Source organism: Kogia breviceps, chromosome 1 (genome assembly GCF_026419965.1).
Source record: "Kogia breviceps isolate mKogBre1 chromosome 1, mKogBre1 haplotype 1, whole genome shotgun sequence".
NCBI classification, from domain to species: Eukaryota; Metazoa; Chordata; class Mammalia; order Artiodactyla; family Physeteridae; genus Kogia; species Kogia breviceps.
Genome location: NC_081310.1, coordinates 42,558,217 through 42,573,847, shown reverse-complemented (window position 1 = coordinate 42,573,847; position 15,631 = coordinate 42,558,217). Strand labels below are relative to the sequence as shown.

General features: G+C 38.9%; 1 protein-coding gene across 6 annotated transcripts in view; it reads right to left on the bottom strand.

The window, feature by feature from the left end:
- The window catches only part of ACBD6 (acyl-CoA binding domain containing 6), a 247,840-nt gene extending 241,504 nt beyond the window's left edge, over positions 1–6,336 (bottom strand). Inside the window, exon 1 of one of the 6 annotated variants that reach the window (XM_059056566.2) lies at positions 5,333–6,336. In XM_059056566.2, coding sequence (XP_058912549.1) covers positions 5,333–5,554 — 222 coding nt within the window. In that variant the 5' untranslated portion in view covers positions 5,555–6,336. The remainder of the gene's footprint in view (positions 1–5,332) is intronic. The other 5 variants (XM_067030839.1, XM_067030831.1, XM_067030828.1 and 2 more) reach the window with 5 other exon arrangements.
- Between the last annotated feature and the right edge of the window lie 9,295 nt (positions 6,337–15,631).

Sequence of the window (15,631 nt, the reverse complement as noted above, 5' to 3'; positions counted from 1 at the left end):
GAAAGAGCAGGAGCTGATTTCTTGAACAATCACCATAAACCAAAAGTTTCACATATGTATGTCAAATGAGCCACACAACAATCCCGTTAGGCTTGCCATTACAAATTCATTCTATAAATGAGTACAGAGAAGCTCACACATGAGTAAATCTTGAATTAGGAGTCAACACTTGACTCCAGGACCGTTAGTCACCAAAGTCGATATTACTCTACTATACAACACTCTGTTTTATATGCCACATAGAATCTATGCTTCAGTTCTGACACCTCTAAAATCACTTGAACTACTGTGTGAGAAATATGAAATGAGATAAACTACTAGGCATCATAAAAAACAGCAGTTATTACTATTTGTGGTTTTTTTATCCAGACAACAGCCAGTGGCAGAAACAGATACCAGTATCTATCCTTCCTTTCTCTTATGGTAATAGAAATCTCAGCCGGACTCATGGTCATTGAGCTGAACATTACATGTGGCCATGCAACTTCTGCCCAGGTTCAGGGGGCTGGATGTATGTGAAAGTGATATAAATATCTTCCTTAAAAAGAAAGGGGGGCTTGTTCTTCCCTTTCCCTCTGCCCTGGCTAGAACATGCATATTGTGAGCCATCTCTGGCCATGGGAAGAAAATCTTAAGGCAGCAGTTCACAAAACTTTTGCTCTCATAATCCCTTTACACTCTTAGAAACTGAGCGCCCCAAACAGCTTTTGTTTATGTGGGTAAAGAGCTTTTGTTTATGTGGGTTATATCTATCAATATTTACCAGATTAGAAATGAAAAGAAATTTTAAAATATGTATTAATTCATTTAAAAATAATAAACTCATTACATGTTAACATAAATAACAAAATTTTATGAAAAATATATATTTTAAAGCAAAAAAAATTTAGTGAGAAAAGTGACAGTGTTTTACATTTTGCAAATCTCTTTACTGTCTGCCTTAATAGAAGGCAGGTGTATTCTACTTCTGCATTCAATCTATTGCAGTATATGCTGTTTTGGTTGAAGTAAATGAAGAAAATTCAACTTCACACAGATATGCTGTTAGAAAAGAAAAGTATTTTAGTAGCATTTTCAGATAATTGTGGATACTCGTCTTTGATATCACACCAAAACTAAACAAGTGGCAGTTTCTTTAAGGTTAATTGCAATGTGGTATCTGAAGTGATACCAACAAAATTTTCACACTGTTACATTAAAATCCATTGGTCTGGGCTTCCCTGGTGGCACAGTGGTTGAGGATCTGCCTGCCGATGCTGGGAACACGGATTCGTGCCCGGGTCTGGGAAGATCCCATATGCCGCGGAACGGCTAGGACCGTAAACCATGGCCACTGAGCCTGCGCGTCCGGAGCCTGTGCTCTGCAACGGGAGTCCACAACAGTGAAAGGCCCGTGTACCGCATAAAAACAACAACAACAAAAAAAATCCATTGGTCTGACCTGCACTTTCAATGTATCTTTTATCCACATATAATTTGTAACCTCACTCCCTGAAATATTTGAAAACACAGTTCACTGAGTTACGCAGATCTTCCAAATGTCACAATTCATTATACGTACAATACCAGAAGTTCACAATCATTAAAACCTCCACTAATCTTATCAAAAACGTTTTTCAGTATGAAGCTGTCAAGATCGGGTGGCAGATACAGATTTTCCAAACTTAATTTTCACTTGAAGGCTCAAATGCTGTCACTGGCAACAAATACTGTCAGTTGTTTTCCTTGAAGTCACAGGCTGACTTCACTCATTTTCAAGAAACTGTATGCCAAATGCTCAAATCTGAATAAGCATAGTTAATCAGTGAGTTGCTCTGTTAAGTAAAAATCATGTTTCATGTGGGTAGCTCAACTTGCAACCAAAAATTACATAGGTGTTTTTCCTCAAAACAACCAACATAATTCAGTATGCAGGAGAAGTATTTTGTGTATACCCCCATTTCATCACACACGATATTAAAAAGATGTGTACTCAAGAGTTAATACTGAATAAAAATCAATAATTTTCACTGCTTCATCAAAGACATTTTAAAGTGAAACTGGCCTTTTTTTTTTTTTAACTCAGAGTACATAGTGGTTAAAAAAAATAACTTCTAGTACAGTCTGCTGCCACTGCCTTGACTCATGCTAACACATCAGCAGTTTTATCTGCCATGACAGCACAGAAAGAAAGCAAATACAAGCATATCTCGTTTTACTGCACTTTGCTTCATTGTGCTTTGCAGACACTGCGTTTTTCACAAATTAAAGGTTTGTGGACACCCTGTATCAAGCAAGTCTATCAGCACCATTTTTCCAATAGCACTTGCTCACTTCATGTCCCTGGGTTACATTTTGCTAATTCTCCCGATATTACAAACCCTCCACTAGCGAAAAGATTATGAGTCACTGAAGGCTCAGATGATGGTTAGCATTTTTTATCAATAAAGTATTTTTTAATTGAGGTATATACATTTTTTAGACATAACACTTTTGCACACATAATGGACTACAGTATAGTATAAACATAACTTTTATATGCATTGGGAAACCAAAACATTCACGTGACTCACTTTATTGTGCTATTTGCTTTATTGCAGTAGTCTACAACTGAACCCTTGATATCTCTGAGGTATGCCTGTAGTGTCTTGGTATTATTATGAAAATAGTTTTGACTTTATATTCTGTGAAAGTCTGAGGGATTATCAGGGGACCATAGTTTGAGAAATGCTGCCTTGAGGGATGGCTTGAACTACAAGATAGACAAAGACTTAGCCCCTGGATGATCACATGAAACAGAAGCACCCTATCAGCCCTACATCACCTACCTCCAGACCATTATGTGAGATAAAAATAAAAGTTCAGCAGCTGACCCAATATCCTCACTGATACAGAAGCTTTCGTATTCCCAAATTCAAAGAATAGTTCTGGATCCAGAAAGACTGGGAAAATTAAACTACAGGATTTTAGGACATTGTGAGTTAACAGTTTCCAAATCAGAGATGATGAATCCTAAGCTATGAAACAGTTATAAAAATGCAGCACTTTAACAGAGCATCATCTAAACTCTGTTCTCTCTGATATATGTATGATATATCCAGTGCACCTGAAACAAGATCTCAACAAAGTTTGCCAATGGTAAATGCCAGTGAATCAAGTGTACCCAGGTTAAAGTAGGAGGACAAGCTAAGTATCCCCACTTGTGCTAGTGCTGAAGGTTCCTCAACAGGAGCTTGAAATTTTCATTATCCTCTAGCTTCACAGGTGTCAATTAGTTATCTTTTGCTGGGAGAGTGCAGGCTAATGCATGGAGGACCAAAAAACCCTGTTAATTGGTGTGATCTTTCTGAAACTTCACTAAAAGATAATTGTACAGCCATAAGCTTATCCAAAACTAAAAGAGCTATTACGTTATGTTAGGGCTCTGCCTGAGAAAATAAGGTGCACATCCCAGCTTATTTTCAGCCTCTTCCTGCTGACAAAATAGAGTACTATTTGGAATTGAAAATGTTATTATTTTATGATAAAGGTTGATTTTATGAGAAATGTAATTATTTTATGAGAAATTCTGATCCACCATACAGGAATTATATTGGACTCTCAACTCTGTTATTCTATCAAAGATGCTATTTTTAATACTGCCACAGAATTCTGATAAAAACAAAATATTTAGAAGAGATTGATAAACACTGTGTGCCCTAACATATCTAAGTAAGCATAATCTTATTCTCTAATTCTCTAATAATTATTCTCCAATAACGAGGAATTTTATTTCCAGAAACAGAATATCTCTAACCACACTAATGTCAAGAGGGTGCGGAACACAGGCCTCTTCCAGACTATCTGGATGAAGTATTCTTGAGACAGAATGGTTGCCAGCTGACAGGTGACTATAGTTCACTGATGACTCAAATATCAGACATTTAATAATGATGATGCTAATATCAATAAAGATATGTCATAGAAAGAAAAACAATGTTTTTAGGAAATCTGGAGAAAATTAGTCTTATACTGCCCAGAGAATCATCAGTCAGCCATGTTACTGGTCCAAGCGCAATGCTCAATAAATTCTTGTTAAATAATTGAAAGTCTCATTTTAATGTTATTAGGACAGGATAAATAACCAAAGAGAAAACAGATATCCAGGACTTTTGCATGAAAACAAATTCTGAGGCCAATTCAGGCATATTTTCATTCAACATTATAACTTATACCATTTGTTCCTACCAGCTATATCTCTCAGGTCACTTTAACTGATATTTATCAATCTTCAAAAGAAAGCTCATCCCTACTTAGTATATTCAGTTTAAGAATAGAGGGACCCCACTTTTTTTTTTTTTAAGAATACAGGGGGAAACAGATACCAAGAGGCATAAAATGGGCTGTTATCCAGAACTTCATTCCTTCCAGTGTTCCAAAGAGCTTGAGTTTTCCTGAACTGTTATTTAACTCTCATGAGCGATTTTTCACATGTTTAAATCTAAACACCTCAAGTAACTTTATAAGTCTCTTGATGTCAAGTATCATGAAGCTTTTGCTTCTCTGCATCCCCACAGGCATAACACCCAAGTGTTTTGCCATAAAAGATGCTGAACAAGTATTTGTCGATTATGATAAAGCAATTATTTTTCTAACCCAATTACTCTTTGAGGATAAATTAAAGATGTCTCATATGACATTATTATTTCCATACTTCCAGGCAATCTTTGGAGCCTTAGCGTCAGGAGCTACAATCTAGTTCTAGTTCTGTATGACCCTAGGCAAGTTATCTACTCTCTCCCGGTTTCCTTATTCCTAAGAGAAGGGCATTATTTCATCTGGTGTTTTCTTAGTTCTAAAATTTTTATAACTGTATCTAACACAAGCATATGCAGTCAAAACATAAGTCTAAGATATTTAGAGTTTTAAAAAATCACAATAATAAAAGTAGTAATACTTTATTTTGCATTGCATCGCCCTCTTTATTACAATCATATTGTACTCAGCAATGTTTTTTTTTAACATTACTACGTTTACTTCCAAACGACCCTCTGGCAAGAGTGAACGATAAATCTTGTTTTGTAAATGTTCTGAAGCTCGTGAAAGCGTTAAGTGCAAGGCCACTGAGCAAGTCAGAGAAGACACAGAAAAACTGTCATTCAGGGTCAGCTAAATATCACTCCTAGAAGAGCAGATGGGTCCTTTCCATGTCCAGAATGATGCTAATCCTTAGCAGATGATTAAAAAACAACACACACACATACAAACTTCATTACACCTAGCCATTAATCAAGCACGTTTACTATATATTTTTTGGAGGAAAGAGAAGGCCTGTGGTCGCTCTCCCGCATCCACCCCTTCCCTGCGACTTTACCTGCTTGTACCGGGCATACAGGTACAAGAGCTGCTCCCTGCTGGCCCCTTGAACCAGGCCTCGGAAATGCGCGGCAGCCTTCTCAAACAGCTCTGTCAGGCTCCTGGACGCCTCGGTCTCCGGGCTCTGGAGGGATTCCACATTCATGGAGTCGTCCCCCGAGCTCAGCTCTCCGCCGCTGTCGCCCGTAGTGGCTCCCGCAGGGAGGAATGGCGAAGCCATGTGACCGTCTATCTTCTTCAGACGGGGTGTGACGCCGGCTTGGGGGCCTGGCCCACCAGTCTCGGTCTTAAGCCCGAGCTCAAGTCGGACCCAAGCTCACTTCCTTGCGTTCCTCGCTTAACTCTGCCTCCCTCTCTCCCCCTGCCCTCCCTGGGCGTGCGTGGCGGGCTCCGCCACCCTCTGCAGCTCTCCCCCCCGTGCCCGGTCTCTTCCGGCTACCCCTGGCTAACAGCGCGCTCGGGACCGGCCGGGTCCCTCCAGAGGCGCGGCCGGGGTCTGCGAGCAGCACGTCAGGAAGTCCTGGAGAGAGAGAGGCGGGGCGGCGTGAGCCGCGGAGCACGCGCCCGGAGCTACGGCTGGCGGCCTCTTTCTCACTGGGCGGGGGAAGCGTGGGTGGCCCTTCGTTGGGCACCGCCCCTACGTTGCGGGACTCCTGAGACCGCGCTGGGGGAACGCTGCTTGGAGAAACAGTCTTCAGCCGTTGAGGTGTCTGTTAATCGTTTCGTTGAAAATACTGGGCCATCGGGGGTGGAGGAAGGAGGCCGTCTATTTGGTGGTGTAGCGATAGAAGCGGAGTCGTGGGAAACTTGGAGCTGAGGACGAAGGTTCCGCCTGCGCCCGACTCCCAAGGTTATGTGTCGGAGCGCCCCAAATAGGCCTCGGATACCTGCATCCGTTGCTGGAGAGTTTGGTTCTAACTTGAATAGTGAATGAAAATTTGGGAGATGGGGCCTTCAGCGCCCAAATTGTGTGATTGGTCCAATCTCTCCGTGTCTTGCTTTACATGCGTGCGTGACCCCCATCTCGCTGAGCTTTATGGGACCCCACCCACACCCCAGGGCTCTTAGCACGGTGCTTCTTCCCAGCTCAGCCTTTGCCACTGTGCTTTGCCAGACCCTGAAAAGGGAAAACAAAAATGTACTACATAGTTCTGCCCTGAAGGAACTCAGAAAACTGCAGAAACTATAACGTGATTGTGATAATGTCAAAGAAAATAGTCAATAACCAATCTGTAATAGGAGTAGAGGAGAAGACTTCCTTGGTGGCACAGTGCTTAAGAATCTGCCTGCCAATGCAGGGACACGGGTTCGAGCCCTGGTCCGGGAAGATCACACATACCACGGAGCAACTAAGCCTGTGCACCACCACTACTGAAGCTGGAGGGCCTAGAGCCCATGCTCCGCAACAAGAGAAGCCACTGCAATGAGAAGCCTGCACACCAAAACCAAGACCCAATGCAGCCAAAGATAAATAAATAAATTTAAAAAGAAAAAAAGAATAGAGGAGAGTTTTATTTGAGCCAAACTGAGGACTATAGTCCAGGAGTTAACCTCCCGGTAGCTCTGAGGAACTGCTCTGGAGAAGCATGGTTTTCAGCACAATTTTATGTTCTTTCAGAAGAAAGAACATCAAACCTGATAAGAGTACGTTCCTTCAAAGTTAAAAACAAACAAACAAACAAAAAAACAGATTAGCGTGTACACAGCAAGTTAGTATGGCTTTGGCACCTAGGAAAGGAGCCTTACCATCAAAGGAGTACTAGCATTGATGTCCCAGAAAGGGAGACTTTTATCTCTGTCTTCAGAACCGACATTTTTTACTTCTGGACAGTGCACTCTTTTCTTCATTGGTTAGAGCAGATGTACAATGCATGTTGATGGGCTACAAGGCAGGCTGTTCTAGATAGCATAAAGTTCAAGCCAAATCAACATATAAGCTAGAGTGACTTCCCCATACCTCAATATGTGAACATTTCTTCCATCAATAGTTAAGTTTTACTGAGTGGTTATTATGTCCTAAGTGTTGTTAAAAACAACAACAACATTATATTCATTTAGTTCTCAAAATACTGTAATAAGCACCATCAGAATGGTAGAAAGAAAGTGTTCTAAAGAATGGTTATTCACAGTTTGGGGTTAGGCTTTAGATAGGTGGACAGGGGAGAAGGGATAGACAGGGTGAGAGAACAAAGAAAAAAGGTAGGAAGATGAGAAAGCTTGGATCAGGATTCAACAAACATTCCTTGAGTATCCCAAGTGTACCACTGTTAGTTCCTGCTCTCAGGGCACTCATGGTCCAGTCAAGGGATGGCTGATGAACAAAGTCTTGTCATTAAAAAGTGATAATAGCAACTTATTGATTCCCTTACTGTTTAAGGGAGCTAATCCTTACTGCTTATGGTAGGTACAGTTATTTCCAGTTTAGACAGGAAATCAGCACAGAGTGGTTAAGTAACTTGCCCAAGGCTGCACAGCTAATAAGTAGAGAAACAAGGGAAAAATCAAAGTTGTAAGTTGTTTTAGTCAGAAATTAGCCCGCATATGATGTAATGATAGACGATGAATCTGAAAAGTAGACTGAAGGGAAGGTACATGGACCTTTATATATCTCTGTGGAATTTTTATTAGAAATGGGAATTAAGTATTATCAACAGTTTTTTCAGCAGCCCTGGAGATTATGTTTTTTCTACTTTAATCTTTTAAAGGAAATAGTAATAAAGTTTATTTCAATGAATTATATGAACAACGATATTAATAAATTAATAGGAACTTAATGAATTAACAAACACAAATAAATTAATATAAATTTTAATGTGTTATGTTAATAGATTTCCTAATGTTGAATTACATTTCTATTCCTGGAATAAACTCACTCTGGTCTTGGTCCTGCTTTTTTGTTTGTTCGTTTTTTAATTATTTCTAGGTTCAGTTTGTTAATATTTTCTTTAGTATTTCTACAGCCCTATTTAAAGATGACTGACAGTTTTCCTTTTTGTTCTGTCCTTTCTCAATTTTGTGTCAGGGTAATAGTAGACCTGTAGAATATATTTAGAGGTTTTCACCTTTTTCTGTATTCTGCAACAGTATAAATAACATGGGAATAGAGCAAGCACAAATCTCATGGCTGGTGGGAGTGTAAATTGATACAACCACTTTGGGAAAATGTTTGGTACTGTTTACTAAAGGTAAACATGAGCAATTCTACTTCTACCCAGCAAGAATGTATATATGCATTCATCCAAAGACGCGTATAAGAACATTCACAGCAGCACTATTCCTGATCTCCCCAAACTGGAAACACCCAAATAGCCATCAACAGTAATAACAATAAACTGTAGTGTGTTTACACAATAGAATACTATTCAGCAGCAAGAATGAACTAATTTACAATCAGACACAACATATGAATGAATCTCATAAACATAATGTAGAGCCCAGGAAACCTGACAACAAAGAGCTAATTCTGTATGTTTCCATTCATATACAGCTCAGAGTCAGGCAAAATGAATCTATGATGTTAGAAGTCAGGATAGTGAGTAGTCTTGGGGTTAGTAATCTGAAGGGTGCATAAAGGGGGCTTCTGGGTGTTGGTGATGTTCTCTTTCTTGAGCTGAATGCTGGTTGCACAAGTATGTTCACTTTATGAAAATTCAGCTAAAATTTTTGTACTTTTCTGTATATAAATTATATCTGAATGAAAAATTTAAGAACAAAAAAAAAAAAAGAAAGAAAGAAAGAGCTCCCGATATTCAGAAGCTGGTCTAGTACAGCTAAGCCATATTATTCTCCTATTAGATAGACATAATCTCATGAAATACCAACCTCAGAGAAGGTCACTTTGAGACCATGATAAAATGAGACAAAGTAAAGCACTTCAGAAGTTTGCCTAAGCATAGACAAAAACAAGATCACTCTGCCAACCACAAAGCACAAGATACCCTTTCTCTTGGCCACAGTGAGTGGCTATTACTTATTTACAAATTATAGCTTTATTCTCATTCTAGTCTTCCCTCTGTATAGATAAGACTGATTGAGATGCCCAATCATAAATCGCCCCAGCTGCCTGACAGCATCCAATAAGAGCTAATCCCCAATTCCTTAGATTTCTCCCTCAAGTCACCAACCAAAGCCCAAATCCTATAATAGGTTACTTGTTAACACCTTCTTACTGAGACAGCCCATTGTTCTCCATTTATGTGTTCTTCCTCACTATAGTAAATCCAACTTGGTTAGCTACAGGAGCCTGAAGAGCACTAATGCCTGAGAATGTTTGATTTCTTGACGATTCAATTAAAACACCCAAACTATCAGGATCTGATGACTTTGAGGGAAGAGAGCTTTTACAATCAGTGTTTCCATTCAAGTATTTCTTGGGAACTGTAGGGAACTGTATATGTTTTTCTGAATCTCAAGAAAAATCAGCTGAGAAATCAGGAAGACAGGAGAAAATATTATGATTAGAATAAAAGCTTAAACAATCAGAATTAAAGTTTAACAATCAACATAGAGAAGGTACTGATTCAAAGGGATCCACTGACAAGTCAAAAGCAATAGCAGGATATTGTTAACACCTGGAGTCCAAAGTGAGCCAGGGAAAGGAGCAAGTAGGAGAAAAATCTAATCAAGATCTAATCAGTCTTGCAGAGTTGCCATTTTACACATGTGTTCGTTGCTCCACCTGCTGATAACAGTGCAAATGAAATAAATATTAATAATATTATATGCATAGGCTCCTTCATACAAATTCTGTGAGTGACGTCCTGAGAAATAAGTTCTAGAAGCAAAATAAGTCCTTAAACTGGCAGCTTCTTTAAGTGATTTCTGAGTAGTGCTGTTACCTTTGCTAAGAGATCTGAATGTTATGTTACTAGAGTACTACCCAACATTTTTTGCCAGCATTTTCCAGTGTTTGTATTCACCAAAGGCTACAGTTCTTTATAAGTACTTTCACAGAGGAAGTGCAAAAAGAAAATGTGGATGTTTTTGTGAAATACTCCAACACAACATCCTGAAGGGACCTGAAATCCGAATTAACAAAAGTCACATCTGTCTCAATGGCAAAACCAAAGTCTAGGCAAGCAGAAAAAATAGTTTTGTTAAAAATACCTGGATTGAATTTAGTACAATTCAGGTTTTGTGACATATTGGCATTTTTTTACATTGCCATCAAAATATTCATTAATATGTTAATTCCCAATATGTTTCAGACACAGTACTAAGCCCTAGGATACTAGGATGAATGTGATTATTTTTCCCCTCTCTTACTCTACTCCAGTTACATGGGCCTCATGTGGCTTCTCTACAAACCAGGCATAACCCAGAATACTCCCATCTTAGTGCCTTTTCACTTGCTAGTCCTTCTTTCTGGAACACTTTATCCTCAGATATCTACACACATGATTTGCCCTCACCTCCTTCAGGTCTTTGCTCACATGACACATTAGTCAAAAATTCTCTGACCACCTGTTAAAAATCACAACCCCATCCTCACCATCACTCTGTATCCCTCTTCTTCAGCACTTATCGCCAGGTAAACTACAATATATTTTACTCATTTATTACATCATTTCTATATAAGTTCCATGAAGACAGGGATTTTTGTCTGTTTTTATCACTTCGGTATTCCCCAGATCTGGTAGGTAGCTAAATCTTTACTGAATAAGTAAATGAGTGAATATATAAAAGACACAGTCATTGTTCTTTAAGGGCTGAATAGTAAATGAATAAGGACAATAGAATATTACAAGTGATGTGGAAAAGGGCATACCAGGCAGTAGACATAGCACGGGCAAAGGCACAGTGGTATAAAAATAGCAAGCAATATTGCTACAAGCAAGCAGCAGAACTATAGTTAGCTGTTTTTCTCTCTTACCCACCATAAACTAAAAATTGGAATATAAGTTAACCTACTCCTAAGAGGAAAAACCTTGCTTAACAAAGGTCACATTATTTTGCAAATATTTAAAAGAATAGAATTCTTATAGATCAGTGGCTTCTTTTTACAACAGTATATTAAATTGTTAGCATCTATCGAGGAATAATCTTCTAGGAAAACCCTGGCCTTTAATCCAACTCCTTAAGCGCATTAGTGGGACTCCAGCATATAGACAGATAAGCAGGTAGAGAGAGATATTACACTGCATGATTTAATTTAACTTGAAGTCCATTCGACCACCTTCAAATAGAATAACTAGCAGAATGGTACTTAATCAGCAATCATGACAGGAAAATCAGAGTTCTGATCTTGGAGTGTCTGTGACATCTGTATGAGCAAAATTTAATGAAAAAAAGTTTCACCCTCAAGTTCGTAGGAATAGTTAGATATTTCCTACTAAAAACTAAGCGGGGAAGGTGATTAATTTTAAGACCACCTCAGCAGAGTCTGTTTGACGATAGTGGACAGCTTAACTCAGAACAAGTAACAGAAACTTCTGGGGGATGGGTTTATGGGTTTAGAAACTGACTTTATGATAGAATTTTGTGCAATGCAATTTATCATTATATGGATACAATTATAAGGGCACATCACATGCCACAAAGCAAAACAGAATTAGCTAATAAAAGCCTAGCATATTCTTACAAATCAATACTAAAAGGGTTCCATTCTGCTTGATAAATATGGACCACAGAGCAATACAGAAAATCAGTGGACTTAAGTGTGTACAGCTGGCTGACTTCTGTGCCACATCTGAAACATTTTGTTGTTGTTAATATAGTAGCTAGTACATTAGTGGTGCTTAATGAGTATTATTTATTAGTAAATGTAAGTACTTTAAAACTTTCATACTGTTATTTTGACTTGCTAAAAATTAATCAACAATAAACTATTAGGTGCTGACAATCTTTCAGATAATATATAAAAATAAAGTAAAAAGTATACAGGCTGAAGAGTCTGATATCATTCTTACCATCAAGTAACTTAAATTTAAGTTGGAGGGGGCTTCCCTGGTGGCGCAGTGGTTGAGAGTCCGCCTGCCAATTCAGGGGACGCGAGTCCGTGCCCCACTCCGGGAAGATCCCACATGCCGCGGAGCAGCTAGACCCGTGAGCCATGGCTGCTGAGCCTGCGCGTCCGGAGCCTCTGCTCCACAACGGGAGAGGCCACAACGGTGAGAGGCCCGCGTACCACAAAACAAAGAGACTAACATTAAGTGCTAAATCTTGTGATGCAACCTGAAGTGAAATACTATTAGGATTTTTTTAGCTGAATACCCTCACCATAAAAGTCCTCAATCGAGGGACTTCCCTGGCGGTCCAGCGGGTGAGACTCCATGTCCCCAATGCAGGGGGCCCAGGTTCGATCCCTGGTGGGGGAACTAGATCCCGCATGCGTGCCGCAACTAAAAGATCCACGTGCTGCAGCAAGGAACCCGCATGCCGCAACTGAGACCCGGTTCAGCCAAAATGAATTAAAAAAAAAAAAAGTCCTCAATCAAGCACCATTATTTTTCCAGAAGAGGCTCTTTAAACAATAAGTGACTTGTATCAGGCCTTACATTTAGGTGGGTGACCCGTGTACCTAACACCCAGGTCTCTAAGCAGTCTGGGGCTTTTACATCAACTAAAACAACACACTGTGCTCAGAATTCATTAAATGGCAAGGGAGCTATTAGTCAATTGTCAGAAGCTAATGTGAACTATTTGAGGGTGCATCAGAAGTAAAGATGTTTAGGGAAAGTATCCCCGAACTTGAAACTAAGAAACTGAATATTTTCTGATCCATCTCTGTAATCTTTTTCTGGATACAATTACTGGTTTGAAAAATAAAGGATCCAGAAACAAAAAACATAATTAACACATTGTTCCTTCATAAAGCATAATTTCTTTATAGAAAAAAATGAGTCCTGTGTGTTTAAGTCTCCTCTCTGAGCGGTTGTAGAAAACATCATCTTGCTGCGCATCGAGGCGTGGAAGCGTAATATACATATTGACCACATGATGCCGACAAAGAGCAAAGTTTGTTTCCTGCCAGTGTGACGGGCTTGCTGGATTATCTTTGTCCTTTGGGTGTTCAGGCTTAGGAAAGACAGACCTTACACGTCCTATGGCACAGTGAATGGAACAATCGTTTATGTAATTATATCTTTATTTTAAACAGCAGTCAAGCCCTAAATTCTGTTTCTTATTTAGACTCAGAACTCAGGAACTAAGAGTGAAGAGGAAAGCAGGCTGTGTTAAGATGTGCTTGGTTAAAATGCTGGAGAGGGTGTGGAGAAAAGGGAACCCTCTTGCACTGTTGGTGGGAAGGGAATGTAAATTGATACAGCCACTATGGAGAACAGTAATGGAGGTTCCTTAAAAAACTAAAAATAGAATTACCATATGACCCAGCAATTCCATTACTGGGCATATACCCAGAGAAAACCATAATTCAAAAAGACACATGCACTCCAATGTTCATTGTAGCACTGTTTACAATAGCCAGGTCATGGAAGCAACCTAAATGCCCATTGACAGACAAATGGATAAAGAAGATGTGGTACATATATACAATGGAATATTACTCAGCCATAAAAAGTAACAAAATTGGGTCATTTGTAGAGACGTGGATGGACCTAGAGACTGCCATAGAGAGTGAAGTAAGTCAGAAAGAGAAAAACAAATATCGTATATTAACACATATATGTGGAATCTAGAAAAATGGTACAGATGAACTGGTTTGCAGGGCAGAAATAGAGACACAGATGTAGAGAACAAACGTATGGACACCAAGGGGGGAAAGCCGGGGCGGGGGCAGAATGGGGGTGGGGTGGGATGAATTGGGAGATTGGGATAGACATATATACACTAATATGTATAAAATAGATAACTAATAAGAACCTGCTGTATAAAGAAAGAAAGAAAAGTATTTTTAAAAGATGTGCTTTGTTTAAAAAAAATGTTCTGACAAGTCCACTTACTATTCTGAACGTCACAGTAAGAAACAGAGGTCAGGGCTTCCCTGGTGGCACAGTGGTTGAGAGTCCACCTGCCAATGCAGGGGACGCGGGTTCGTGTCCCGGTCCGGGAAGATCCCACATGCCACGGAGCGGCTGGGCCCGTGAGCTATGGCCGCTGAGCCTGAGTGTCTGGAACCTGTGCTCCGCAACGGGAGAGGCCACAACAGTGAGAGGCCTGTGTACCGGAAAAAAAAAAAAAAAAAGAAAAGAAACAGAGGTCATGAAGTGTAGAGTGAGATAACTTAGCTCTGAATCTACTCCATTACCAGCTTTTGATTATTGTTGGTTGCTGTTTTTGCTTTTGTTTGGATTTTCTTTTCTTGACTATTTGTAAATTAACATTTTACACTCCCAAACCTGTGTGCCTTATCCTCTTATCCCAAATATTTTGGGGAACTTTAAATTTAAAATTGACATCGTAAAATACACAGCAAATTATTAAATATTTAGCATGTATATCATGACATGCTTATTAAAGTTTAAAAGACTTGGCAAATGAAAACGTACAAAAATTTGAATTTCTCATATGCCAAATTTTCTTTAAGTTTGCATTCATCAAAATATCCCTTCTATGTTGATATTGATGTTCACAGCTGAGCATCATCCTGGAAGAAACCATGACTTTGATGAATTTTGTGACATTTATCTTGGAAGAGTTGGTCAGACATTAGTCATCAAAAACTAGGAATGGTTTTTATCATCAAGAAAATCTGGTCAGGCAGACACAATCTCTTGTAAACAGTTTCATTTAGATTACCTTAAAAATAGAGGATAACATCCAAGTAGTTTTGAATGTAGTACTTTTTTCTAAAAATATCTTTAGATTAAAAATTATCATTTATTTTTCTAGTTGAAGTCTTATAGTAATTTTTAACTTCCTTCTCTTGAAATATCAAATGACCATATATATTAGGCCTTTATTTGGCTGTAGAATTAAACCTCTCCTCCTTTATTCCCCCAAATGTGTCAAGAAAATAGTAAGATTTCTTTATTAGAGTGCATCAAGTATTGCTCTGAAATAATAGCACTGTAAAGCTTACCAACAGACCACATGCTAATTACCATTTCTGATTCTATGGGTATATGGGTACATAGAAGTATCACACACTCATGCATACACATAAACATCACTGGCTATTTTAATTGGTCTGAATATTGATGTTTCTGCTTCTGATTTTTTTTCATGATAAATTTTTTAAAATCAATTGTTTAGTATTAATGTTTTCAAATGTACAGAAAAGTTGAAAGAATACTAATCACCCAATTATCTATCTCCAGGATTCAATAATTGTTAATATTTTGCTATATTTGCTTTATCTATCTACCTATAATTTTTTGATGAACCATTTGAAAATAAG